At 43.7% G+C, this 26,218-nt stretch overlaps 1 protein-coding gene across 9 annotated transcripts in view; it reads right to left on the reverse strand.

Moving 5' to 3' along the window:
- Nucleotides 1-26,218, reverse strand: part of Nedd4l (NEDD4 like E3 ubiquitin protein ligase) — a 304,029-nt gene that overhangs the window by 21,941 nt on the left and 255,870 nt on the right. For 4 of the 9 annotated variants that reach the window (XM_077792371.1, XM_026393201.2, XM_026393199.2 and 1 more), the window contains 10 exons: nucleotides 25,980-26,177; nucleotides 20,741-20,818; nucleotides 19,337-19,391; nucleotides 19,180-19,233; nucleotides 14,605-14,663; nucleotides 7,866-7,931; nucleotides 6,143-6,372; nucleotides 4,507-4,628; nucleotides 2,425-2,495; nucleotides 553-648 (listed from right to left, as the gene is read on the reverse strand). In XM_077792371.1, coding sequence (XP_077648497.1) covers nucleotides 553-648; nucleotides 2,425-2,495; nucleotides 4,507-4,628; nucleotides 6,143-6,372; nucleotides 7,866-7,931; nucleotides 14,605-14,663; nucleotides 19,180-19,233; nucleotides 19,337-19,391; nucleotides 20,741-20,818; nucleotides 25,980-26,177 — 1,029 coding nt within the window. The remainder of the gene's footprint in view (nucleotides 1-552; nucleotides 649-2,424; nucleotides 2,496-4,506; nucleotides 4,629-6,142; nucleotides 6,373-7,865; nucleotides 7,932-14,604; nucleotides 14,664-19,179; nucleotides 19,234-19,336; nucleotides 19,392-20,740; nucleotides 20,819-25,979; nucleotides 26,178-26,218) is intronic. The other 5 variants (XM_026393205.2, XM_026393200.2, XM_077792372.1 and 2 more) reach the window with 3 other exon arrangements.

The following is a 26,218-nucleotide window of genomic DNA, read 5'->3' on the forward strand; positions in this document are numbered from 1 at the left end:
CCAAGTCCCAAGTTGACGCTTTCAGGTTTCAGACAAACACACCCTGCAGGCCCCAGGACGGTGCTGAAGACCCCAAGCAGGCAGCTGTGTCTTTGAAGTGACTTTTATGATGAATCCAGCCTGATGGCCCCATGGGAGCACAGCAAGAAGAACAGAAGACAAACCCAAGCCCACAGACAAATTCCAGCAGGACTACAGAACTGCAAAGCAGAGAAAAAACCCTGTGCCCTCAGCATGTGTTTACCTCGCAGTAAATCGATCACACGATCACTGAATACCTCCATGCTAAGACCCAGGATTGGCTTTGGAGCACAGAGAGGCTGATGCATACCCTGGAGGTCTCTTGAATGTCTAACTTTGTGGGGAAGAGAAGGGGCCGTAACCAGGACTTGGCTTCCTGGGACAACAGGCAGGTGCTGCCACAGGGAGGTGATAATGAACACCTGAGCTCTGGGTGGCCCTTCTTCACTGTCCAGGAAAGCAGCGATAGAGCCTATGAAAGAGACAATGTTCTTTGAAAGCCAAAGGGCTCCTGGTGTCTCCCCGACGTACCTGCCCAAAGTTCTCTTCATCGATGCAGAACATGAGGTCCAGTTCAGTAGGATCATTTTCTAAGATCCACTTCAAAGAGTTGTAGTATTCACTATCCTACAGCAATGACACAGAAAGTATACAATTAAAAACACAAACTCATCTGACTCCATTCAAGTCCTTTTAATATAACTCCATGCTCAAGAATTTACACTGTTCACTAATGTGATGGTGCCTGCCCCATTCCAACCCACCCTCCCCTTTAATTTAAAAGGGGAACAAAACTTCGAGGGTTAACAGGGGTTTGTAGTTGGCTCCTGTCCTCTGTGAAATGGGTAGAGGATGCCCACTGCAGAGGGTGGTCAGAGCAGCTGGACTGCCCAGATCTACAGAACTCAACATGCACAGAGCAATACACTCCCCAGCTTTTAAGAGTGAAGACAGAGGAAAATGGGCAGGACAGAGATGGTTCTAACTGAACACTGGTTTTACAGATTCCATCCCTTCCTGTGCTTTCATGGATCTCTGCAAGTTAATTAAAGCAAAAAGGGAGGTGACTCTGATTTCAGAAATGATTAGGAGCGCCACGGGCCACCAGCTCTACTCTGCTCAGGCCCAAGGTCTCTACTGCTGGGGACAACCAGGCTCTGAAAAGGCCAAGATAATATGCACACTGCATCTAAAACACTGTCACCACAGAGTTCAAAATTAGACTTTAAGAGCAATTTCTATGTCCCTTGCTTCTTTTTAATACAGCAATAACACAAGGTGAGATCATAAGCAAAGGCAAAGACTACAAGGAGAAGTGAGATGGCACCTAAGGCTGTGTCCCCAGCCCAGTCCTGACAGCATGCAGCAGGGGCCAAGGCCTTCTCTCCTTTCCTACTGTGAGAGAAGCAGCAGCTGCTCAGTCCTGGTCAGCATCAAGGACACGGCTCATGTACCAAGGAGTAGAGGGGACAGTCACTACACCCACCAGCAAGACTGAGGGAGGTCCATGATGTAAAAAATAAAAGGGCTGGTGTTGTGGCTCAGTGGTAGAGCACATGCCTAGCATGTGAGAGGCACTGGGTTCAAGTGACAGCATCACATATGAAAAAAATATATAAAATAAAGGTCCATCGACAAGTAAAATAAATAAATAATTGAAAGAAAAACAAAAGACTGAAGAAGGTAGAATTTCTAACTCGGGCAAAGTTTCAAATACCCCATGTGAATAAAAGATGCATCCTGATGGCCCTGTGCCTGTATTGGCACACGGACAAACACCTGGACACTCCAGAGGTAGAAAGTGGGTACAGGTAAATTGAGAGAAAAACAAACATGAGTATACTATGAAAACAAAGTTGGCGTTGGCTTTTGTAGAAAATCCTATCTATTCTAACATGGCCAGTTCCAGCAAGATTAGCGAGTTCAGTGCAAAGTGAAAACCCAGACCACCCTCGGGAGGCCCTCACCCTGACTCTCCCATTCTGCGTGGGCACTCATCTTCCACAGCTAGCACAACTGCATACTCTTCCTCTAGTCCTGGCCTTACACTGCCATGATTCTGAGGTCAAGGAACAGAGGACAGGGAGGAATCTCTAGGCACTCTGCACTCGCAGGATGGAAGACAGGCTACAGTGAGGTCTCCAGATACCTCTTAAATGTAATTTGTTTGCACAAGTCCTGTGCTGGGTAAATGGGGGTAACTGGACTTTGGTGTATCTATCCTAAGTACCATGACCCCAGGAAAACTGAATAGTGATTCACTTCTTACAAAAATTAGGGAGATTAATGAATTAATTTTACTCCCTGTTGTTCACACTGAACAACACCCACAGCAATCACTGAGTTTGAACACGGTCTCCAACACTCATCCATAGAGCTCCATGATGGTCTGTGTCTACTCACCACAGATTCCATGTCATTCAGAGTTATCTGCTTTCCCAGCATCATCTTGTAAAATGGTCGAATGAAGAAACCTAAAATATGGCAAAAACCGGGTTTATTTTCAAGTCCTTGAGGCCATTGTACAACAGAGCATGAAGTAAAAGATTAACCCGTTTTCCAGTTGAATGAAACCAGGACAGAATGATCAGGAACCTTCTAGAGTAACCAAGAACCAGTAGGGGAGGACCTGGAAAGGGGGGCCTAGGGGGAAGAAGGTGGCTGTCCCAACAGGCATGGTGTAAGAGAGGGCTGAAATGGCTTCCAGAGGCCACCAGTGAGCCCCAAGTCAAGCAGGAGTGCGCGTGCAAATGAGGCACCTGACAGAGGAACCAACTGGGGACACGTTGGCTATTGGTCAGGGTGGAAACACATGGTGTCCCAGGCCAGAGAAGGGGCTGGGCGGGTAGAGCTTGTGTGGGGCTGGAGGGAAGGGCTAATCTCCAGAGCAGTGAAAAGTCACTGAAAATCCAGGAAAACCCCAGGTCTTTCAGTATGATTGCTCGGGCAGCAACCGGAGGAAACATGAGAGGAGAGGGAGGCTGGGTCTGCACACCATTCCCTACAGTGTCAAGGACAGGGACTTCAGGGAGGTCATGGCAGAGAGGGTGACTCTTCCTCCACTTGGACATCCCCCAGCAGGAACCTCCACAAAGGAGGGAGCATCACACGCTGCCTTCTTGATTCACCCGCACCCCAGTGCCTGCAGCACGGGCCCATGTGCCTCTGGCTTGGCACGGACTTAGGGTTGCAGACTCCGGGATACTTTGGTCAGGTGAAAGGACAAAGCCCAGGGCAGGGGCAGTAGACACATGTGCAGAGGATGCTCTGCTGATAGGCATTTGCCTTTTTAAGAAACTGAAGACCTGATGATCATGCACAGCTGTGGGCTCTGTGGCTGTCACTGATGTAAGCTGTGACCCACTGGCAGGGACCACTCAGCAGTGGCTCAGTTCCCTGCCTGTATGGCCTCCCTCCATTATCCTGCCACAGAGCTTTGCTCCTGGCCAACCCAAGCTCTTCTGACACAACCCCAGTGTTTGATGCTCACATGTGACAAAGCCCCAAGGTAAAGTACTCCCAGCTGGTTCGTTTCTCCTCTGAGCATTCAGTGTGCCCCACGCCACCCTGCCCTGCACCCCTTTTGCCTACATGCTATCATTGTGATTTTTCTGCTTTTGATTTTTTTTTCCTCGTTAAAATAGGAGTTCACTGAAGTCAGGATCAAAATCAGTTAGCAATTAACAGTAAAAACATAAAATAGATCAATTATTTATTGGAATGCAATTAACATAATTCCCCTGGAAATAGCTCTCTCGACAGTAACTGAAATGTCAATCTCTAATCTTAATGTCTTTCATTTTCAAACATTTCACACTCACGTTCTTAAAAAAAATATTTCTGATGTCTCCTCACTGACGATTTCTACAGTGGCCTCTTAGGGGCACTTTTGAAATGACTTTTGAAATCTGTATGATAAGCCATAGCCCAGCAGGGGGTCTGACCTGTAACTTCTCTAAGGTCTTTTGAAATTCTCCTGTGGTTTACATCTGTAAATAGGATGAAGTGATTTTGTGTCATCTGTCTCAGCAGGGACTCTGGGGTTATAATATTACTTTGGAATTATTTAGTCTTTTCACGTTAAAAAAATAATTCTGGGGACAAATGGAACAATGGCAGGATATTGATGGATTAGATCATTTTAATTAACTTTTCAATTAGTTTTTCCATCTGTCACCAGATCTAGCTCTCACTAAAGAAAACTTATTCTGGCAAACATACAAAATGCATGAATACAGAATGTTCTGTGCTTCACAATTAAATTAAAAAATATTTTTTAAAGCTGTCCAGAGTCACTCTGTCTTCAGTACCCAAGATGACACCAGGAAAAAGATCACCGTTATGGGTGAAATATAAGAATTATTCACCGCATTAACGAGAAACAGTGAAGCTTTTACTTATAATCTGTGATGTGAAAGAACCTAAGAAGAAGCATGGACAGTAATGGTCCTGTTCTTACGGCTTCAAGATTTCTAAATCACTTACCATCTAAGAGTTTCCCATGAAATACTGCCAGACCAGCAACTCTTCCAATAAAAGTGAAGTAGGACAAATGATCTTCGTTACAGAGGCCCGAATTGGGATTGATCTGCAGTGTGTAATTGTCCCTTTGGGAGAAGAAAAGAGAGAAGTAAGGCCCAGTCATAATTTTAAACAAGAAACCCAGGAAGCTGAATTTTTCTTTGCCATCTGTCAGTCGGCTCCTGCGGTGCTCTGGCAAATGTCCTGCACCTGGTGGGAAAAGGTGTGATAGGAAGCTGGGACTCAGCATCCAGGCAGCCTCCTCTGGGCCCAGCTGCCAAGGCCTGCTCCCGTAGACACTCAAGCCAGGCACAGTGAGAGAGACCTTCAGAAGCTGCTGTTTGCCTACGTGGGGTCCATAACAATGTCAGCAAGCATCTGGGGAACATGAGATGGGCTGCATGATGAAGGGGCTGAGCAGGGGCTCCTACAGCACCTGCCCTTCAGATCCTCTCCATGACAGAGGCCAACTTATTCCAGAGGCTAAGATTTTTTCCCCTGTAGGACTCACTTGGTTAATATACCCATCACTCTGTCCTGAAAAGCCCTCAAGAGCACCAGGCAGGACCCAGGTAACTCAACAAGGCAAGCCTCAAGATGCCTGTATGCACCCAAGGGTCCTGCTTTGATCTCACGATGAGGAGGATCAGTGCTTTTCAAACTGGACTTCGTGGACAGGTTCCTCCAGGGTGCATCTTAGAGCATATGGGTGAGAGGTGAGGATCTTGCCTCCTATCCTGCCCTCCACTTCAGTGGTTTCCATCAATTACACAATGGGCTTTTTCAAGGACTCAGTAACCACCACCATCACCACTGGGCAATTCTTGGCTAGATCCACCAAGAAGGATGTACTGAGGTTGTCTTCTAAATGAGCTCCTAAGAGACAGGTGGCCTGGGAAGCATCAGCAGAAACACATGTCCTCCTAAAAGCCCAGGACCGATGCTCAATGCCTCTTGGAAAGGGCCATGACCATTCTCCTGGTCGCTGAGGTCAGCCTTCGACTTTCAAGGTTCCTCAGCCTGGGGAGAAATGGTTGGCCTTGCTAGTCGCCAACGTGTGTTGAGAAAGCAATTCAATCTGTCTCAGTTTTCCATGCCTGGCAGAGACGAAATCCTAATGCAAGGGGCAGCCTGGTTCTTCCCTTACAGGACCAGGGTAGGGTCCTTTCGTGTTCCAAGCATGAGTTCTCAAAGTCTTCATAATTTGCCTTTATAAGTGTGACTTCAGAGACTGTTCTCGTTCATGTAATGACGCTTTCTGAATTCTGACTCTGATGAATTCTCCTCTTGACATAAAGGAACATTACAAATGAAAATTGCCTCTTGTTCCTTACCATAATTACCCAACACATTTTCAATTTCAATTCCAGGAACCCAACAGACAAGAGAAGAATCCAACTTTAGGTGTTCATGGAGTACATTATTTCACCAGGTAGAGTGAGAGCCTGTTCCAGACTTGCGGGAGATGGCGGGATGAGGAGGGATGGAACTGGGCATTGATTCATTTCAAATGAGTGATTAATTGATTGTCCCATTGAGTTTAAATTAAGGATAAAACCATTTCTGTGGGACCCACATTCTGAATGGACTCCATACTTACGTTGCAGAGTACTCAAAGAGGCCGTAGTAGGGGTTGAACATCTCCTTGGACAGCAAGAAGAACCATTCTCTGGCCACGCCCCCATAGTCTAGACCTTTCTCGGATTCAAATTCAATCCACAGTCTAGCTTTTAGGACATCGGGTCTTTTTACAGACATGATTCTCCGGTAGGACTCTTCAAATATGTTATTTCTGTGTAGTTTCATTTCAAACCTGTTTGGAATATCAGCCTACACAAAAGAAAAAAGAAGCAGCTCAGGACAATATAGTAAATATGTACCTTGCTTTCTCAGGGGAAAAAAAAAAAAGGTAGAGTGATGGCAGGCTTCAAATAAATGTGCAGGGACAAGTGGTTCCAACTGAGATTTTCTCCTTTATGGATTCCCTCTCCCACAGACAAAATCCTCACTGTGTCAATATGGCAGCTGAGTCAGCCATGACGCTGCAGAAGAAAACCTGCTGAGCACAAGGAAATCATCCTTGCCCCCTGGACGAACAGTGCGGGCACTTCTCCAATACTAGCAAGTGAATGGCCAGCTCCATGTATGGTTTCAATCAAGGACAGGTCACCCAAACCTACAAATAATCCCCACCTGGCCAGGGGACCATTTGCATATCTGACAGGGACCACAGGTGGTAAATATGACCCACGAGGCCTCCGAGTTCATTTGTCATGGGGAGTGCGACCCCGATTCTGCCAAAGTTTGGGCTGAGAGAACCACCTCCTAGAAGAATGAGGTCCAGGGCTGGCCTTGCCCTAAGAATGGGGCTGAGCAGAGCACAGCCGTGCAAATTTGAGACTGAGCCAAAGCCACCAAGTCATTTCTGATACTGGAGGACACGTGTTCTCACGTGAGCCCTGAAGAACTGAGAGTCATTTGGAAAGTAGTTATCAGTGAGGCACTTGAACCACAGATGGAGTGATCCGGGACACAGCGAGGACAAGGCCATCTGTGCCTCATCCCAGCGGATGCCCAGAACTCCAGGCATCACCTGGGAGCATGCCCAGGGAGTGGAGGATAGACCTTTCAAACCGTGTGAGCTGGGCAATTAGTGGACTCTCCTTTCCCAGTGATGTCATGACTGAAAGACTGAAACTGGAGTAGTCCCATCAGAACTTGCACAAGAGGCACATGTGGAAGGACTTGGGGGTGATGGATCAGTGGTAAGTAACACTGTAATTTGCAGCACCGCCTGTAAAAACCTTACAGGGTTTCTGGGTGGTGAATTGCCACCGAGAATTGCAATAAAAAAAATTACACTAAGGCTGCCAAGTATTATAATTATTTGTTACATAATTTATAAATGTTAGTAGTTAAAACTATACTTCTGAATTTAAAGCGAAGGACTTGAACACTTTTAAAACCTGGATGTAGATTGTCTAAAATATGACAACCATATGCAACTGTATGGGCTTCCCCAGATTTTGTGACTGCAGTCATGAATTATTTTATATCCCACAAAAGTAATTTCTATCTTTTTAGGTATTACATAAGAAATTACCCATCAGGTGATTTGATATGTAATACTGAGTCAATTTCCACTTACCATTTCTGTTAAAAAGAAAATTCAGATTGAAGATCCAGGTGGATCAAAGTGCAGTAAAAAAGGGAAGGTAATATTTTTAGTATCCATGTAAAAGCAACAAATGGGGTGTTCTGAGTAACTCTGGCAGCTCGCAGACGACCCAAACACAGCATTTTGAGAAGAGAAGATTACTCACGGGTTTCTTTAATTTCTTCCTAAAGTAGTCATATTTCTGCTTAAATTCTCTGGAGTATGGAACAGCCTGGAAGATAAATTTATAAATATAGACAATGCAAACAATTTGCTTGAAATTTATGTACACCGAGCCAACATTCAGGGAGTTTCATGAATCATAAACCTTAAATACTTACTTCCCATATTTTTCATAGCACATTTACATAATGTCGACGCAGCACATGGGAAAGTCTTAGGACTAATCGGCACAGAATGGGGCTTTCACCCCCGAAAACATTTGTCTTCGCACTGAAGAAATCACTTAGGGTGTGCTGCACAAACTAAATATGCTTTCTATGTGATTTTCATCAGACTCTAAAATATAGACATACAAATATATGTGCATATATATATTTTGGGGGTATGGAGGATTGAACTCTGGGGCACTCAACCACTGAGCCACTTCCCTAGCTCTATTTTGTATTTTATTTAGAGACAGGGTCTCACTGAGCTGCTTGGCACCTCGCTTTTTCTGAGGCTGGCTTTGAACTTTCCATCCTCTTGCCTCAGCCTCTCAAGCCACTGGGATATAAATACATATTTCCCCTGTTAAGAGTTATTGTTCTTGATGTTTTAACACACAACTCAAAAAAGACCTATACTGGGCATTTTGAAAAAGTCGATTCATGCTTTTAAAACCTCTGGGGGAAATACCACGGGTAGAAAGAAAAGTGAATTAACACCCTTGGCGAGGAACGCAGTGGGCAGATGGCGCTCTGGGAAGACCTCCACAGAGGAGTCACCAGGGGTGCCCCCTACTCAGGGTTCCTGCATGAGGATTTCTGTCAACCTCAAATGCCTTCTCTATGAAGCACAGGGATGGCCCCACAGGGGTGGGCTAACATCCGAGTCAGCTGAAACTATTCAAAAGTTCTGGTGTCTCTTCAGGAAGAGTAATAACATTTTTATGTACCATTTACAGAGCCTGACTAGGCTATTGAAAAGGCTCCTAGTTTTTTTGTTTAAATGAAGCAGAACGGACTGTCTTCTGCATATACACAGAGACACTAGCACCCACCTCACAAGAGGAAACTCACTGCTTTTTAATGAACAGTATAACTCTAGGAAGCAAATACTTATGCTGGTATCATTTAAGGCTAAATTAATAAAATATACCAATTCTCAGGAAAATGTCTCCAGACTACACCCCTGAACCTTTTGTCATACTTATTCTTGACCATAAAGAGAGAAAACAAAGAGCAAATGCTTCTGTCCTTCACCCTCCGTTTCATAAGATTAAACAAATAATTCATGAAACAAAAACAAATATCATTCCCTATGGAAAATGTTCATGTCATTTGTTTTGAATTCAAGAGCAATGAAGCCATCATACATATATACCTTAAGAACATTCTAGAGAAGAGTCATACTGCCTAGGGCCTGTCCTAAGTTTTCAGGCCCATACACTTCATTTGAGTTTTCCACTATCAGGAGAGCCGACCATACATCCCATGTGTTCTGGCAATGTTTAATCTGAGGAAATCATGTGTTTTCTCCTCGTGTGTGGATGAGGGTGGTGGTGCTGGGATTAAATGCAGGGGTTCATGCATGTTAGGCGAGTGTCTATGCTGAGCCACGTCCTCAGCCTTCAGGTATGAATCCTGACTCTTGTCAATTACGTGGACAACCATCCATGTACAGATGAGGATACAACGTTCTTATGCTAACAAAGACATTGTTTTCTCTGCTCTACCAATACCATACTCCATCACCAATTAAAGTCTATGTATCACTTTTTGGTTCATTTGTTCAACAGACATTTCCTGAGCCCGACTCTATGCAAGGTGTGCAAGGCATTTTAAGTGTGAAGGGAATAATGGTACATAATGAAAAAGGTCCTTTTCCAGTTCCCAGTTAACTGGAGGCTAACAAGCTGTTGGGGCCGACAGGCAGTGAGAAATATCAGGATCAACAAATGCAGGTATCACGAGGGAGAACAACAACCATCCATCCAGTGCAGAGTTCAGTTCTGTGTGAGGTGGTCAGGAAGGGCAGCTCTGGGGGACCTCTGAGCAAAGGGAACAGGCCAGTGACAGCGAGTACCAAATCCTGAGGAGGGAAAGCCTTTGGTTGATGCCTTCAGCTAGGACTGAGACTGAGGGGAATTAAATTGAAGATGTGACTTCCTTCCATTCTCTAAGGACAGGCATAGACCACCTGAATTTTAGGAAGATGCTGCTATCAGCCAGTTCTGTGACATGTCCTCTCTGCTAAGGAACGTCTTCATGGTTGAGCAGCTTCGGGCTCTTTCATTTCTAAATGTCTGATTCCCAGCAATTATTATTTTTTTTGCCCCCTTCCCAAATGTTGAAAAAAAGCTTTAATATTCATCACTGTTTACAGAAAAGCTCAATGGCATTTAAAAGGTGACAAATTTCCCAAGGAACAGATTTCAAAAATGTTGGCCCCCACCGTGACATCCATTCTTATGCTTGCCTTGTAACCAGCAGGTGCTGACTAGGTGTGGGTGGAAATAGGAAACTGAGATATTTCTGGTCTTTGGTCTTTCTTCTTCTGGGGGACGGTACAAGAAAGTTGAACAAACATCATTCTCCTCCAGTGCTAACTGTCCTTCCTCTCAAAGGTATTTCTCAAGATGGAAAAATCTCCTGCAAAGATTCCAACTGCATACCAGGACAGAGATGGCCATACGCAGCAGCTTCTGAAGAGAATTACATGTATGTTTCTTGCATCAGACACACCAAATGATTTGTTCTCTCATGAAAACCTGGCATCTCATTTTCTTGCAAATAACTTGTAAAACACACCTATGTGAAAAATTAACATACCTGTGAATTTAGCCCTTGGGCTCTGCTTTGAAAATGTTCTCTTCTTGGTAGTGTGAAACCTAGCTGACTGTGTAGGTCCGTTCTAAATATTTTGTGTCATTCTATTCTGGGTGATCCTGGACCAAAAAGGCTTGTGCAGGTAGATACTGGTGATGCCGGAACACCGGGGCTCTAGGCTTTGTTCTGACATTGTGGGAATTGGCAACAACTCGATTAGCTTTCTGAGCTTCTGGTGAGCTGGTGATGACACCTGCCCCGAGGACGTTGCTGGGAGTTCCCAATCAGCTGACAGTCCTTGAGCTGGCCTTCCTTCTAGCAGCATGCATGGACAGCACTTAATGGCGCTCCTGACGCATCCGTCAGAGAGAGCACATACTAACTTCTGAGAACTGCTGTACACTGAGCCACCACAGAAAGGGTCTCTCCTCATCTGACAAATGTGTATGAATGCTGGATCAATTCAGAGCTAAGATTCTGAAAACTTGGGGAAAAAGAGGGTATAGGCATCCAGTCAGCAGTAGGGCTCAGAGGAACAAGGGGGCACTGGACCCAGACACAGGTGTGTTTAGTTGTTCATCTTTTTCCCACAGGGACACACAATTTTGTCAACAGTCTATATGTTCCAGGGTGCCAGAGCAGAGTTCTCTGTTTAGACCCTAACATCTTAGTGGGGAAAAGAAAAGTATCTATTGGCCAAGAGACACTGAAAGAGGCTAACTTATCTGGGACCACAAATGGGAGAAAAACCAAAAGAAACAGGCCTGTAATAAACCCATACTCCAAACCTGTTATGAGGTTCAGTTATCCTAATTGAGTGGCATGAACCCAGGCTAACAAGTTGACTTTATAAAGACAGGTCAGGATTCACAAAAACCACCTAGAAAGAAAATGAAGATGAAAACACACCTCCCCTCCCCCATACACAAAATAAACTACCATTAAGGAGAATATAGACAATGAGTAGGAGATTTAATGCCTCAGGACCAGATATAATAACCCAAAAAGACATACTAAATACGTGTTTTTAAAATGGTAAAGGAGATGAATGAATTAAAAAAGCAAAATTTAAAAGACCATTAAATAGAACTCGGAGCAAGTAAACAGTCACTGAAATAATAGATACAATGAGCAGATAAAGAATAGATTCTATAAAAACTTTAAAAAAGAATTCACTGGTAGAACCAAGTCGTAATTCACAATATGGCAGTGATAGTGCGCGCAAGAGAGAATGTGAAAGTTAAGAGACAAGAAAGACAATATTCGAGAAAACCAAAGGCCCAGTCAGGAGTTACAAAAACAGACTCAGAGCTTGGTGCGGTGGCACACACTCGGGAAGCTGAGGCAGGAGCCTCGCAAGTATAAGGTCAGCCTCAGCAACTTAGCAAGACCCCGATTCCCAGTACTGCCCCAAACAACAGATCTACAGAGGATGAAAACATACAGTATGTGAAGAAACGACAGCTGAGAATTTTCTGGAAGAGAGCAGATATGATTCCCTGTGTTGAAAAATCTTGAGCCCAAAGCAGGATAAACAGAGAGAAATCCACACATACATACATCATAGTGAAATTCAAGGACACCAAAGGCACAGAGAAAAAATTTAAAGTCACCAGAGAACAGAGCTATTTACCCACACAGAAATGACAGGTTGACAACAGACTTCTTGCCATCAGTATGGAAGCCAGAAGACAAGCGAGAATGTCTCCAAAGTACTGAAGGAAATTAAATGACGATTCTTTCACCAGCTGAACTTCACCTTGAAAGAGGTCCAACCAGACATTCAGAGTGGAAGACCAAGAGGTCCCCACTCCAGCTCACTGGTGGTGCTGCTGGGCAGAGACTCTCACCTTGAGAGCTCCATAAACAGAGACTGCTGTCCACCCCAAGCTGTTGAGTCAATGGATCTGGAGTGCGACCTGAAAACATGCATTTCAAAAACAGTTCCCAAAAGAGGCCTGTGCCCTGCAGACCACACACTCAGAACCACAAGTGCACTGTGCACTTCCGTGAAAACCTTGGGAAACAATGGAGACAAGAGCCAATGGTGGGCCAAGAAATTTGTTTATACTCTTATCACTTGGCAAGAAAGGAGGAGAAAAACTGCAAGAGATAGAAAAGATACACCATGCAAACACCAAGGAAGAGAGAAAGTGAGTGTAATTACACAAACCAACAAAACTCACACAGCAACAATCACTGTGGAGATTTTGATACAAATCTTGAGTGGATCAGACAATCAGGGAAAAGGTAGTAAGGATCTGGATAATTTAAACATCACAACCTGGACCTAATGCACACATCAAGAACTCTACATCCAGAAAGACACTACATATTTCTTAAAAACACAAAAAGAACACTCACACACAAGAAAACCAGACCTCCATTATGTTTCAAATACCTAACAATATTCCCTTAACAATGCAATACAACTGGAAATAAGAGGTGCATAGGCAAAACCCCCCTTTAATCCATGCTGAAAAGGAGATGCTAAATATTTACAAAATCAAGGAGAAAAATCATACGAAAACTGCCCAATATTTAGAACTGAATAGTAGAGCCAAATATCTACCCCAAATTGGCAAATGCCTAAATATACATATTCCTACTGAAAGCAGTATCACTAATAACAATAAAAAAAGCAAGCAAGTCTCCTTTATTAACAGAAACAGAAAAAATAGAGCAAACGCACCTGAATTTATAATGCTAAATACTTTTCACTGATAATTAATAAAAAGAAGTAGTGTTCTGAGTGAAGGTGGGTGACTGATAAGTGGTAAAAAAAATAGTGAAAACTTCAACATCATCATGTGAACCATCTTCTTTCAATTGCAGACAACATTGTTTCTTGAATTTGCCTTGTTTTTAATAATGGAGAAGGGAAACACCATTCTAGTAATCAATTTTAGTGTGAATATGAAAAAAGAAGCTATCAAAGCATGGCAGTGTTTTTTAGACTATAGAGAGAAAAAAGTATTTGACTGTATTGGGGGGCATTTTATAGAGGGAATAGTATTCAAAATAGCTGAACAAATTCAATGAAAGAATTAAAAAAAAAAAAAAAAAAAGGTCAGAGGAGTCAGATCCAGTGGCTCATACCTGTAATCCCAGTGACTCAGGAGGCTGAGGCAGGAGGATTGCCAGCTAGAGGTCACCCACAGCAACTAGTGAGGCTGTACTCAATTTAGAGAGACACTGTCTCAAAAAATAAAAAGGGCTGGGGTTGTGGCTTGATGTTAAAGCACCCCTGAGTTCAATCCCCAGTACCAAAACCAAAACCAAAACCAAACGGCCAGAGGATGTCAGTCCTCAGGGCACATTGGCCCTGCAGCATCTCTGAAGTTTTCAGATAGACATATCTTCATTTAAAATATAATTTGAACTGAATCAGATTAAAGCCACAAAATTCGTATTCAGGCACAGCTGTGAGAAAGTGAGTGGGCCAGCAGAGTTAAAGATCCTCAACTGCCAGTTCCCCCAAGGTAGCAACCACCTCATCCAAACGCCTACAGATGTTTAAAGTTGGAAGAGATGTAAATTTATTAGTGCATATTTACTAACTGTGGCTTAAAGAAATGACAACGCTCTACAAGAGAGAGGCCTGGCTTTGCATCAGAGAAGGAGAAAGGGAGAAAATTTTAGTTATACTTTTAAACCACCCTTTTACAAAGGAGAATGAACAACACTTCATTCTGTTACCATGAATCAAACCATATTCTTTTCCTTCACAATGAACATCCCACGAAAAGGCACACTGAGCTGGACCCCACCTGGAAACTTTGGTGAGGAAGAGGAATGTTAAACAACTCATTCTCTCCCATCCCTGGCGTCACGGTAATCGGTCACGCACAAGAGATGCATATGTAGATGAAATCAAAAGCTCATACTGAAGGGTCAGAGTTTCAGAATACTGACCGGGCCAGTGATGGCTGGGTTCTGCAGTCTTGGGTCTTCCCATTGAGTGATTTTGCTATCTGAAAATGTTAAAAAAAAAAAAAAAAATCAGCACATTAGTTCAAGTCTATTTTATGCAAAGGATGTTTTAGCAAGAAGGATTTCTGGATTCTTCAAAATTTGTCCAGTGCCTTACATGGTGTCCCCCCCAAGGGTAATGACTTAGTATTTTAGGGTTAGAAGGTAACTATGTGGCAATTCCTCACATACTGTTTAGTTAAAAATACTCAATTGAAAATGCACAACTAAAGTGAAACCATCTTTCTGCATTGTTTTTGGCAAGCAATCTGCTGAAATTTCCATTATAAACCCCTGTTCTTTCAAGGATTTATAACTTGATCTTGATTTTCATTTAATTAAAAAAAGGCATAAAAAGTTTTAGTTCCCCGGAAGGTTAACACACACACACGATTTTTTTTTCCTCATTTCAAATAGTGTTTTATTTGCTTATGGTATTGAAAAACTGCTTTCAATTAGGAATCCTGCATTGAACAAATATAATCCATTACATGCGTCACTCACACGCACACAAAAACCAAAGCAGCTAAGGCAGTCCAAAAAATGAGTATTAGATGCAGCCCAGGAAGACTCCAGAGGAAGGTTCCCTTTTGGCCACATTGACAGAGTGGTTTTCTTTCTTCCAAATGAGTCTACATTACCTTCAGCACTGCTTTTCTAGGGGACTGAACACAGCAGCTGGGATTTGTTACTGTGCCTAATTAAAGACTTTAGGAATTCCTGGTGTATGCTGCAGGGGCAGGGAAGGGGAGGACTGAGGAAGATGGGTCCTATAAGTTGGTCAAAGGTGGGTGGCAGTGGTGTGGAACCCTGTGTGCACCTACCCTGAGGCAGGACTACTCCTAATGCACTCAGTTGTAACAAGTGTACCAGGAATTTCTAAAAGTCTGATGTTATTTTAATAAAAGCAGAGGTAAAGTTTTTTTTTTTTTTTAAAAGAAAAGCTCCCAGAGCTCATGACTATTTTAGAATCCTTATTTTGCTTTCACGCTGGCATAAAATTTGCATGAAGAGTCTAAATGGTTTTAGAAGAAAAAGGCATTTTTGTGTCCCCTGCCTTGAAAACAGAAGATTTTGGAAAGTAAAAGTTGCTATTGTGATGGAAAACAAAAGAAAACCAAATAAAGCATACAGCAGAGTTGGTGCTTTAAAACATCAACTTGGATTTTAACTGTTTCAACCAGACTTTGTCATAAAATAAAAAATAAATTGGCTATTGCCAATATAGGAGGATTACCAGAACCGCTTGCCATACCTGAGCGGCAAGCTCCATCCTCAGCATTACACCCAGCCTCCCCCAGGGGCCTCTGCCCAAACAGAACAGATCAGCACTCTTCACCCCGAACTGCCACATAACCCTATCCTCCTGAAGAGCAGGTTTGCAGTCCTGCCTGTGGTTCAAACCAGGAACCTGGCCACATCCCCACCCCTACCTCCTGGTGGTAACTGAACTGTCTCTTTAAGAATTCCTGCTGGGGTGTTCCTCCTCCTCCTCCTCCTCCTCCCCAACCCCTTCTATTCTCTTGGCTCCCCTGAGCGTGGTCTTACTTTCCCAGTTCAAGTCTTCCTCTACTGCTCTGCCAAAAGAGCTTTCCAAAGAACATATCTGACCACTGTCACCTCTGGAAAAGCCCTCTGGAACTCCCCATCACCTGCAGAATGAACCTCGGTCCCCACTCCTGGCAGACATCTGTTGACTTGAGCTGGGTGTCACACTGGTCTCCTCTGTGCACAGCAGATGGGAGAAGCTGCACTTCTCTGAACACAGCACACCTGCCCATAGCCACACCCCCAGAACTGCTGCTCTTCCCCAAGCCTGCCAGGCTCAGTCCCATGCCAAGGGAGGAAGCAGTCTGAAAGGCAACTATTCCCTCTGGCCCTCTCCACCTGCACTCAAACAGCAACTGCTCTAGACCCTCATCAGTACACCTAAGACAAGCCCTGGACATGCACCCCTGGAGGGCAGGGGCTGGGTTATTCATCTCTGAGGCCCCCTCTCCACCACTGAACAGAGGTCCAGCATGAAATTTAGTCCTTTGTTGAATATTGTGAATCTGGAAAATGTCCAAGTTCTCAAGAAAAGTTTATAAAGCAGAAAAAAAATTTAAGTGACCTAATTATTTAAAGGACAAGTGCATTCATGTTCTACTCAATCCAGCTCTGCAGGAAGACAGGATGTCTCTGAACAACTTCTAAGACGACTGCTTTCACTGTAAAACAACATATGTAAGGACCTTATTTCTGTCCTGCAGGCATTATAACATTAACCAAATTTTGTTAGAAAACTGGAAAGAGAGGCTTCTTTATGAGGGTAAAGACATTCCTAAATGTTAACTAAACCCAGCTTGGGAGAATTCCCACCAACTGGATAAGGCCTCTGAAAAAAGTAGGGGTTCTCTATTCTCACAGGCTAGATTTTGGTAGAAAAGCAAATGACACTGAACTGTTTTAACGTCATGTTCCTCCCTTGAATCATGTTCCATTATGGAGCTTTGTCAGAAATGTGGCATGAAAAGTTAACAGGATTCTTTTAAACACATCTTTTTCTTAAATGGTTTTTGGTCACCTAAGTTTAGATCCAAGAGCTATATACTATATTACTATATATTACTATATATATAATTATAATATTACTATATTGTGCAGAGGCAAAATACATTTTAATATCCAAGTCCCTGAACACAAGTATGTTAGGATAGCTCAGATCCACCAGGCTCTGAGCAGGGTCTTAACCACATCACTCAATTCCCAGAAGTGAAGTGGAGCCTCTCTTGGAGTGACAAGGAGCACCCGAGAGGAGCACTGGAGCAAGTAGCAGATAGGTCATCAGTAAGGAGCAGCCAGGCAGGTGTGCGGCCAGCCACACGCATGCCCATGGATGGCAACTTCCTGAGACCTTCACCTCGAACCTTCCACAAACCTGACTTCAAGTCACCACTGATTAAGCACCTGAATATACAAGGCCCAAGTGTGCCACTGGGAAAATAGGCTGTGGTTTTGTTTCTAAGGTACATGAGCATGGCCCTTTGTGGTAGTGCTATTCCTGCTTCCAACTCCTGGGGGTGCATTAGGAACATTCTCTTAAGCTCTTTCCAGGTCACCTAAGCCAGGACATGCCTTAATGTGTGAAATGCTCTCTGTGGGTCACAGAGCAAGGCTGTTACCACTTTAGTCCTAGTTTTAATAAAATGTTCAATATTTCTTTGAAAATTGAAATTATAATGCATAAAAACTTAAAAGGTAACTGCTTTTTGTTTTTAATAGGAGGAGAGATGTGACCTCTTCCCTGCTTTAGTGAATTCTTAGAATTATAAATAAATGTTGTATTGAGGGGAAAATTGGGGTATGCACATACATTTTAAAACATTTCTTGTAGTAAATTTATGATCCCTGTGAAAATCTGCAAAGTATGCAATTCAGTATGTTTTTCCTGATCAAAGACTGAAGAACTAACCTATGTGTGTGCTGAAATATGATTTAAACCCAAAGGTAGCTTACCTCTCTAAATACAGGTAAGACAACTTTCTAAATCGAGGGGCCCTTTCTTAATTCAATTTCTAACCCCTCAAACCCTCGTCCCTGAAAACAAAGTCCTGCATGTAATGCACTCAGTCCCCTAGTAACATCTGCGAGAGGTACGAGGCTAGTCAGAGTGTGACAGGTCCTACATGTATGAGGATTCCTCATGACCACACTTCTCAGCAAGTAGCTCAACCATGCATCTTTGCTTTCTGATGAAAACCTGGCACAGCAGCTGGGGTTGTAGCTCAGTGGTAGAGCGCTTGCCTAGCACATGTGAAGCACTGGGTTTGATCCTTAGCACCACACACAGAAAATAAAGTGTTTGTCTATTTACAACTAAAGGAAAAACCAAACCTGGCACAGACTTCCTGTTTACGAGTTACATGAAAACAGAACCCTCACATAGTCCTAAATTGCATACATGACTTGAACTTGAGATCTATTTGAAGTCTTTTTTAAAATACCTTTTTTTCAGAAAGTATAAGGGCTATATCAATATGATCAAGAAAAACATGTCACCTTAAAATAAAATAAATAAGTACCCCACTGGCTAAAAGCAAACATTTATTAGTGTAACTTTTAGTTGAAATGAGAAACCACACACTTATCCATAAGTGCTGAAGCAAGTGTCTTCAGCAAATCTACAATTTCGAGAAAACAGCTGCACATGTATTAGTGTGGTGGGAGCGGGGGAAACATGCCGCGAATAGAAAATAAGGTCAGAAAAGGCATCTTGCCATGGGCCTCTGAAGGCAGGGTTTAGAGAACTTAGATGCAGCTAAAAGCACTGTTCATACACACATTTGTTTTGACTAAATCAGCTTCTAATCTTATTTTCTATTTCCAGAGTGTATTTATTAAAAGCGCAAATGTCAAGGGATCATCAACCAAAAAAGAAAATTTTTTAATTAAAAAAAAAGTTAATGGGGGCAAGATCAAATTGGGTGAAAGCTTGAGGAGCTACTTTAAAGCAAACTTGGGGTGAAGGCACAGTACCGTACGAGGGCACTGAGTCTCGGGGGTCATTCTCTCCACATAACACCTGGCTGTCTGGACAAAGCAAAACGATAAAGCTTTCACTATCACATTTGAATTACCCTCCCTCCTCCCCTTCCCCAGCAACACCTGTGCGCCCAGGGCAGCCCTGACTTACTATGATCAATGTAAAACGTCCGTCCATCCAGGTGAATTCTTTCTTCCCAACCAGGCTAACATCCAGGGAAGGGCAGGGGGCGGGGAGAGAACACAAACATCAATCAGCGGCTCCAAATTCAGAGGCAACATTGGAAAACTATAGAACCCCTTCTTACCCTTCTCTTCTTGGGTACATCTTAACACTGAGAATAAATTAAATATAAACATTTCAGGTAAACTCCTGACCTCTAGCAATATGCACATGTTCAACCATCTCAGAGTCCTTGGTTGGGGGGTGGGTGGAGGGGGAGGAAATCTTGAAAGCTCTAAGGGGAAGCATCAGCATGCCATGGGAGAGTTGGGCTGGAAGAGCTCATTTGGTTAAATAAATACTGAGTACTACGGGGAGGGAAGGGGAGGGCTAACATAAACACATTAGACACGGTGACTTCATTCATGTTATTAAGAGGCTGTATCCTCGGCTGTGAACTCTCCTTATTCAAACTCAGGAGCTAAACGATTTGGATACTGTTTAAGATGAGGCTGGTAAGTGCTCATCCTTCCATCTGTCCCGATTTCCCATCTGAAACTCTGGAATCCAACAGATTCTGACAATGTACCTTGCAAACATATTCTCCAGCCTCTTTGTCTCTGAACCCAGGAACCAAGTAGACATGAACAGGGAGGGATATTGATAGTACTGAGAACAGACTGAATGCTAACTTTTGTAGCTTCAGACTTTGCCCCATCAGGTAGCCCTGAAGGTTCTTAATGCTTGGAAAACAATAGTGAAGAAAAATCCCCTTTTAAAGAAAGCACTCTTAGCCTCTGAGCCTGCCCCCCTTCCAAGCTTTGTCAGGGCAGGCTGCTGGGGAGGATGCATGGGAAAGATTCACTCGGATTCCCATCTGGACCAAAGAACTCCACTCCCTCAAAGAGAACTTAAAAAAATTAGACCTGTGAACAGTCGCCAACAAGGGAGAAAACATTTGAAATATCTGTAGGTTAAATGACACATATAAACTTCCTGAGACCGCTTCTGCCTTTTCCTCTCACACCATTTTCATTTTATTCCCCATTAGCTAAAACAGAAATATGGGAGGAACTCACGGGCTGCTACGTTGTAAAATAAATGCCTGCTGCCTGAACCGTCACCTCTACTGAATGCTTCTTGCATCCCTTAGTTTACAGTCTATCTGCCACTAGTGGCTGGCACTTCAGAAACTTCTTTCCCAAGTACTGAACACAGACCTGGAACGCACTAATAGAAACCCACCAAACACCCAATCCTATTCAGAAATGCAGGCCGATGGGACCCAGCATGTCTGGAGAAGGAGATGCTCTCAGGACCCCTCCTCCTCTACACCGGGTGGATGAATGAGGAAGAGGCTCAGACTGTTCCAGGAGCCTCCAATGTACTTACAGGAAGAGGGCCGAGGTCGTTGGGGTTTAACGATGCCTTTGACCGCATGTGTACTGGGAACTTCAGGCGTGGATCTTCCTGCAGGAAAAATGTAAAGGGTGGGCAGTGTTAAGAGGGACTCCCTGGTGTGGTTACCAGCTCTCCTGGTCTTGAATTGGGCATTCCAAATCGACCAGGTTGCCTGTGCGTGGGCCACGGAAGGATCCCAGCTCTCTGCTCTGCACAGGAAGCCTGGCTGACCAGCTCCCAAATGAGATTCTACTCTTCCTCCTTGTGCTTGGTGAAAGGAGAGGAAGAACACTTCAATAAAAGGTTCACTATATCCCAAGACTTTGAGAAGCCGAGGGGGAAGGCTGGCAGCAGTGATTTACCTTGGAAATCAGCGTGGAGGGAGCCAGTGCTGACATGGTGCCACTTCAGAGAGGGAGTAGGACAAGGGCTGTGGATGTCCCTGTGGACCCTGACGTGGGAGGAACAGCAGTCCTGCGGGCCTGGCACCCTCCACTCCTTCTTGAGCTATAGAGATTCCGAATCTGGCCTGATGGGAAGTCCTGTGGCTATTCCAGAGACAGCCCGTTTCATCGGGTGAAGTCACAGGCCCCTCGCTTTGGAACTTTACCCCGATTCCCAACCGAGTTCTCCTGATTGGATTCTCATTCATGCTTTAGTATAAAAGCTTACAAGAGATTTTTCTTAAGGGATATGTTTCATGAGATACCACAGAAAAGAAATGTCGACTCTAAAACTTGAGCCATGATCTATAAAGAATAGCGAGATGCACCATGTTGTAGCACCCCTGGTTAGGAGGCTGGTGCAGGTACTACTGTTTCTTGAAGTGAGGAAACTGAGTGTTAGAACACTGACTTGCCCAAATATTATGCCTGGCATCTGGGAACTGCCTGATCAAAAGACGATGCATGCATAGACCACTTAAAATGTGATGTAACTCCGAGAATCCATGTCTTTTTTGGTGGGGAGGGTGGTACTGGGAATTGAACCCAGGGGTTCTTTATAACTGAGTTTCATCTCCAGCTATTCGTATTTTATTTCGAGATAGGGTCTTTCTAGGTTGCTGAAGCTAACCTCAAACTTGGGATCTTCCTACCTCAAGCCTCCTAAGTCACTGGGATTAACGAATGCGCTACCATGCTCAGTTAAGGATCCATGTCTTTAAACTCAGACGATTAGAAAATGAGTGCTAAAACCCAGAATAATGCAGTGTCAATCAGAATAACATTATCAGCTCAGGATTAAAAATCAAATTTCTGAGACATTTGACATTAGATTCATTCAATTTTATCAAAGCATTTGCTGTCAAATTACTAAAAAGGTTTTCTGCTTCAACAGTTTTCTGAGCCAACAATAAGTTATATTATCCCAGGACTGTAACCAAATGACAGATTTGGGAACTGGTAAGAATCAAGAGTTCACAAAAATTAAAATGAACCATTGCTTTCTGTCAACTATAGCAAACTTCTAATTGAGGAACCAATCTTTTAATGATTTATTTCATTTGTAATGAATGTTGACCCTGAATCATATATATATTTAAAGACTAAGAAATGACACAAAATCCAGTATTCTACAGCATACTGGAATGCATGCAGAATAAACATATATACTAAACAGATTTGGGATTTAGAAGGTCCAAGAAGCTGGTAATCTGGTAAAATTATGTGACTGGTTAATTGCAGACAGAGGAAAAACTTAAAGCATAGGACTCCACCAAAGCTGCCCAACCAGGTAAAGTCACAGCTTCCAAGGACTCTTGGCTGCTCATGTAGCCAATGACCACACCAGGTGTAGAGCCAGACTCTTACACACAGGAGGTAGGGCTTCTGCATGCTGTACCAAGGCCAGTCACACCTTCCAAACACATGAAGTCAAGTGTGCAAGACAACTGGCTGGTGGTTTAGAGAAAGGGAGAAAGAAGCCGAGATTAAAGCAAATTCCAGTTGGTGGGGGGACTGGAGTGGAGCAAGAAGTGTAATATAAGCTTAGTTTCACAGTTTGCTAAACTGGCCTCGCATGGAAACCCAGACTTCTTGGGACGTGAGGGCCAGAGGGGTCATATTATTTCCCCAATAATCAAAATAATGGTAGTCGCTGCCAATGACCAAATCCTGAGGCTGTCTGGAGATCAGAAAGCTGCTCTCCCACTGAGGCCTGGGGTCAGTAGGGACAGCTTCAGGGAGGATAGGAAGGTGGAAGGCTAATGAGGTCTTGAACGATAAGAATACAAATGAATCAAATATGCAGACACACGGGCTGTTCATCCCTCTCCTTGGTAGTCAGGGATCTCTGTCATGCGTGAATTGCTTCTTCAATTCAATCGAAAGTGTTTTTAAATGGAATGCAAAGGTTCAGCATCTTCTCTTAAATCAGGGTTTCCCTAAGTCTTAAAAATATCAGAGATGGGAGTCCTGGTTAGTTACAAAAAAACAGCTGTGTTTTTCCTTCTTTCCTTCCTGGAAGAGACCATGCCTAGGCTACAATCCATTTTATTTGTTTGAACTTGGGAAGAAAACAAAGCTGAAACTTAACTAAGGTGTAATCTTTCTTGTTACAAAAACAAGCTGGTGCTTTGTGCCGTGAGAGGCATGGACATCCTTTTGTACTCACTCTTTGAGCTGTTCCCTTAGCAGAGAACACCAGGTGAGGCCTCCTGGGCTGCCATCCGCCACTTAACGGCTTCTAGGACGCACTCCTTGCTACCTGACCCAGGTGGAGACAAGGCTATTCTTTCCTGTATCTTGTTTCCTTTTAAAGTAGTTATGCATATTCCAAATGGACTGCCAGCAGGCTACCTTCATCATTCGTGTCTAGGAATGGCTGTCATAAAACACCCGAGGTACACACAGGGAAGCCCTGGCCTGGATCTTCTGCTGCTTCTGGTTAGCACCAGAATCCAAAGTTCCCGGGCTAAAGGGGGGAGGAGTACTATTTTCATTATTATCAACTATCCTACCAGATTTTTTTCCTTTTCCTATCCTAATGTCAAATCTAAGGAGGGCTGCACTGTCCTCCTATTTATTCTTTCAGAAAGTAAACAAACCAAATTTTAAGTCAGAAAATCATCTTTACTGTTCCCTGCCCCTCTGTCCTTTGTTAAAATAGACATGACACTCCGAGTGCGTCTTCTATACTGAGACTCTCTGGCTGTTCTTTGTTTAGCGATAATGCAGCCGGGTCAGCACACCTGGGTTTAGGGAAGAAGGTGTCCCCTTAAGGATTTTGACCAGCAGCATCTGTGACAAAATGTTGTTCTAGCAAATTAAAATTTTAAATGAGTAAATTTGTCAATAACAGTTATCTGGGTAAAAAGAGGCAACTGGAAATTAAAACTGGGTTTCATTCAGCAATGGTGGTGGCAATAAATAAGGATAGTACTATTTAAAATAAAATATGCCCAGCTGCAATTACACTGCAGTTGTGGCGTGAAAGGCTGTGAAAAGGTTAGGGGATTTGATTACTAAGCTAGTTCAAATTACTAAAATCATAGCTTATGTTGGCAAGTCACAGTGGCTCCAAACACGGATCCATCTGCTTTTATAATATTTACCACTCCCCTCCCCGATTCTGGAGCTCCAATTTCTGGCCAAGGATTTGAAATTATAGAAGCACTATAGGAAACGGGAACACCAGCAGATAGCCAGGGTTCTGTGTCAATGACAAAAAAGACCCAAGTCCAATCTTCACTAGTCTGTTTTCCAAAGAGCTGCCTGTCTCTTATGCTCATCTGGCCCACCAACCTGTAATACTATCTTTAGACTAAAAGGTGAGTCAAACAAAACTCTGTGTCATTATATGCCTTAGACGCAGTTATCAGTTTACCAAATGAATGTCATCAGATCTCAATGATAAGTGCTCTTGGCAGGTGAGTAAATCCCCTTACTGCAAAATAGCAAGAGCTGTAAGAGCGGCTCTCACTGAAGACTGTTTGGAAATGTGTGGGGCATTTTTAGTTATCAGTATTTCGGGGGTGGGTGATGGCAGCTATTAGCTCTCAGTGTCAGGAGCCAAGGATGTTAGACATCTCACAGCAGAAGGCCCAGGCCTGCCTCGGTGCCAAGAATGCCCTCACAGGGACATACTGCACCGCTCTGCATGACTGTTGGGAGCGCCCTCAAGACCAGTCCTTAAGGACTGGATTAACATCACACCACACACCAAGTACAAATGACAGTCCAGGTCACCTTGGTCGACGCCTTTTCCTTAACGTTATACTCCTGCTCTCCCAACTGGACATATTGGTGTGGACCACTAGGGAAAGGAATCCAAAGCAGATCCAAGGCCGAAGAGCTGGAACCACAGACAATCTTCAAACTCAACCAGCTTTCACATAACGCCAGTCCTAAGCAAGCAGCACAAACGATGCAAGGACCAAGGGAGTCTGAGAAGGGACTCTACTCAGATGACCAGGGACAGGGGGCAGGAGGTAATACGCACCTCCTGCAGCATCAAAACCCAGAGAGGAAAGAAAACATTTCAGTTGACTTAGAGGTGTATAGATCATACAGTAGAAAAACACCAGCCAATTCTAAGAAGAACCACAGCCTGCCTTGAAAAAGCCACCACGGATTTGGCAAAAGAAATGAAGTGACAGAGGAATATGAAGATGTGCACATTCACATTTGCATACTGTCACTCAAGTTCTTTCTCACAAATGATCCAGGAGCACAATGAGATAACAACATGGTAAGAAAAATCGATTATGACAAAACGTTTACTGAAGAGAGTGATCAGATTTACAACCAAGTCATTCAATGTATGAGATGCAAAATACTGATGTGGCATAAACACTAAAAACTAAAGCGATAGGACAGGAAAGGTGGGGTAATGTCAATAAAGTTTCAAAAGAAATCTGACAAAGAAAAAGTATTTTTAAATAATTTGTAGGAGGTGTGATGAAGTACAAAACAAAAAACAAAAAACAAAACACACCCTAGCAACATGGAACACATTTATTCCAAATGTGGCCACATCTCCAACTATACTGGCCATGTCCCCAGTGTGCTGTGAGGACAGGCAGGCCAACCAGACAGCAATACCCTGCAGCTGGCATCTGCGCCCAGACCCTCTCTGCCCGCCAGCCCAGACCTGCAGCACAGATGTGGGCCAGGAGACCCTGGCCTCGGGAGACATCCTTTGGAGTCTGGGAAACTCCCAAGAGTGCCGAGCAGAGAATCAATGCCAGACCTCACGATGAACACGGAGCCCAAGAAAAGCAGAGCCTTACCCATGTCGTAGTCTTTGTGTTATGGTCAATGAAGAAGGGCCGGCCGTTGGGAGCTATCCTCATTTCCCAGCCCGGTGGCAGGAAGCTCTGTGTGACTTTGTGTTGTGGTTTGGGGGAGTTGTAAGGTGATGGCTGTGGGGACTGTGGATTGGAAAGGGTATCTTTCACAGCCCGGCGTATGGGCGAATCCTTGGCACCCTAAGGAATAATAATGAGCATTAGAACTCTTGACCGTGCGC

Source organism: Urocitellus parryii, chromosome 13 (genome assembly GCF_045843805.1).
Source record: "Urocitellus parryii isolate mUroPar1 chromosome 13, mUroPar1.hap1, whole genome shotgun sequence".
Lineage (NCBI taxonomy): Eukaryota > Metazoa > Chordata > Mammalia > Rodentia > Sciuridae > Urocitellus > Urocitellus parryii.